Source organism: Otolemur garnettii, unplaced genomic scaffold (assembly GCF_000181295.1).
Source record: "Otolemur garnettii isolate 467f Iridium unplaced genomic scaffold, OtoGar3 scaffold00081, whole genome shotgun sequence".
NCBI classification, from domain to species: Eukaryota; Metazoa; Chordata; class Mammalia; order Primates; family Galagidae; genus Otolemur; species Otolemur garnettii.
The window spans coordinates 6,626,501-6,628,933 of NW_003852476.1; the positions used below are offsets into that span (position 1 = coordinate 6,626,501).

General features: G+C 38.1%; 1 protein-coding gene across 3 annotated transcripts in view; it reads left to right on the forward strand.

Moving 5' to 3' along the window:
• Window positions 1-2,433, forward strand: part of HIF1A (hypoxia inducible factor 1 alpha subunit) — a 43,986-nt gene that overhangs the window by 28,044 nt on the left and 13,509 nt on the right. For all 3 annotated transcript variants that reach the window (XM_023515887.1, XM_012807982.2, XM_023515888.1), the window contains exons 5-6: window positions 421-533; window positions 1,150-1,352. In XM_023515887.1, coding sequence (XP_023371655.1) covers window positions 421-533; window positions 1,150-1,352 — 316 coding nt within the window. The remainder of the gene's footprint in view (window positions 1-420; window positions 534-1,149; window positions 1,353-2,433) is intronic.

A 2,433-nucleotide genomic window follows, 5' to 3' on the forward strand; every position in this document is an offset into this window, starting at 1 on the left:
AAAAAAAAAAAAAAAATCAGATGTATAAAACTGCTATTTGCTGTTAAAAAGAAAGTTGATATAGGAAGTTTGCAGAAGTTCTCTTTTGGGGCATGGTTATACATAGTACACTGATGGTACGGTTAAGAGACAACTCATACCAAGTTTACCGACATGAATGATTAACTATTATCCTAAATATGGATTCTTCTCCCACCAACTTGGGGAACCACTGAGTCTTGTAAATCATTCACTAAGTAGAATGTGTCAGAGCTCTTGGATGGGTTTGAGTGGAAGGGATTGAGAGTCATTGTTCATGCTGAGACTTTTAATTGCACAGGTGTTGTTCAGTTCATCTGGGAGCCGGCACTGTGTTAATTTTATTATAACAAATTTGTTTGTTTAGTTCTCTTTTACAACTTTACTCCATGCTTTCATTAGGTCCTGTGAAAAAAGGTAAAGAGCAAAACACACAGCGAAGCTTTTTTCTCAGAATGAAGTGTACTTTAACCAGTCGAGGGAGAACTATGAACATAAAGTCTGCAACATGGAAGGTAAGGAGAAAGGATTTCTAAGTGACAACGTACTCCCTTTGTAGATAAACTCATACTTGCAGGACATTGCTAGTATAAGGATAACTTTAGAATTAAGAAGAAAGATTTACAGTTGTTCCCTACTGTTTACAGAATTACTATTTTCACTTTCACTAATTTGTGTGTGGTCCCCAATCCAAACACCATAGTGATACACCAACGTGAGGCACAAACCAAAAAGTGGAGGACAGATTACCAAGTAATTTATCAGTTGCCTTCAACAACTACGCAATCTGAATCATGTTAGAATTTAACTCTCTATTCATTATTATTTCATTTCTTTGTTCAGTGTTGCAACATGGTCATCAAAGCAAAAAATAACTATCAAACAGCTCTGATGACTGGTTGAATGAAAAAGCAACCCAGACGTAGACCAGAGGACTATCTAAAGAGTAATCTGTGGTGCTGGAGAGGAGGTCGAGGTGGAGTTGTGGGAAAATATGGTTAAATCCACTAGTGACAGTAAATTCTGTGAAGGCTCAAAACGAGTCCCATCAGACTCAACTACTTATGTCTGCATTTCATTTTTTTTCTAGCACTATACATTTTTTTTAATACTTTTCTTCTTCATGCACAGGTGCTTCACTGCACAGGCCACATTCACGTATATGATACCAACAATAACCAGTCTCAGTGTGGGTACAAGAAGCCACCCATGACGTGCTTGGTGCTGATTTGTGAGCCCATTCCTCACCCATCAAACATTGAAATTCCTTTAGATAGCAAGACTTTTCTCAGTCGACACAGCCTGGATATGAAGTTTTCTTACTGTGATGAAAGGTAAATGATCTAAAATGTAAATGTGAAATTTTTAATAGCATACAACATTTTTTAATATTTACTATAGTAAAGGCTCAATGTTAAATTGTATGCTTTCCACTAAGTTGAGTAGGATAATACATCTTAAAACTCAGCAATATTAGCTTAACTTTCTAAGTTCATTTAGTTACATTTACTGAAGATTTACTGTGATGTACTATGAACACTTACTTTACCAGGTCTGTTCAGAAATTAAAATGAGGTCCTTTTACTTTAGGGGCTCTGTTTATTTTAAAGAAAGGAAATAGCATGCAGTGGGTGTTTTGGGAGGATAGATTGTTTGTGTTTATGGACTACAAGCCCAAGTCTTTGGACTTCTCTTCAATCTACACATTTTCCTTAAACAGCTTCAACTCTGCCCATGGTTTCTCTCAGTTCTGTAGCTACTTCTATTTAATTGCCAACTTAATCCTTCTGTATGGATACTCACTCTTCTGTATCGTAAACTAAGTATTTCTATAACTGAACTTTACCACTACTGCCCCCAAACAATAGCACTGAAAACTGCTTTTCCTACTACATTACTTATCATGACAAACACACCACTGTAGATACAACTCAGGGAAAATTTAGAAGTCATCCTTTCAACTTTATTGTTTACACTTAACTGGTCTATAAATCTTAGAGATTTACTCTCTGCATTTACCTCTTGATCCATTCCTTCCTTCCCACCCTGTGCACCTGCCATTGAATTTTTTAGCTCATTATTACCTTTGACTTGAACTGTAGCTAGCCATAGTCTCTTGAGCTGCCTTTCTGCCAACAGATTTGTGCCCTTTAATCTTTTATCCAGATTGCCAGAAAGTGGACTTCCTTCTATGAAAATTAAAAATGACTCAAAATGGGGCGGTGCCTGTGGCTCAGTGAGTAGGGCGCGAGCCCCATATACCGAGGGTGGCAGGTTCAAACCCGGCCCCAGCCAAACGGTAATGAAAAAAATAGCCGAATGTTGTGGCAGGCGCCTGTAGTCCCAGCTACTCAGGAGGCTGAGGCAAGAGAATCACCTAAGGCCAAGAGCTGGAGGTTGCTGTCAGCTGTGATG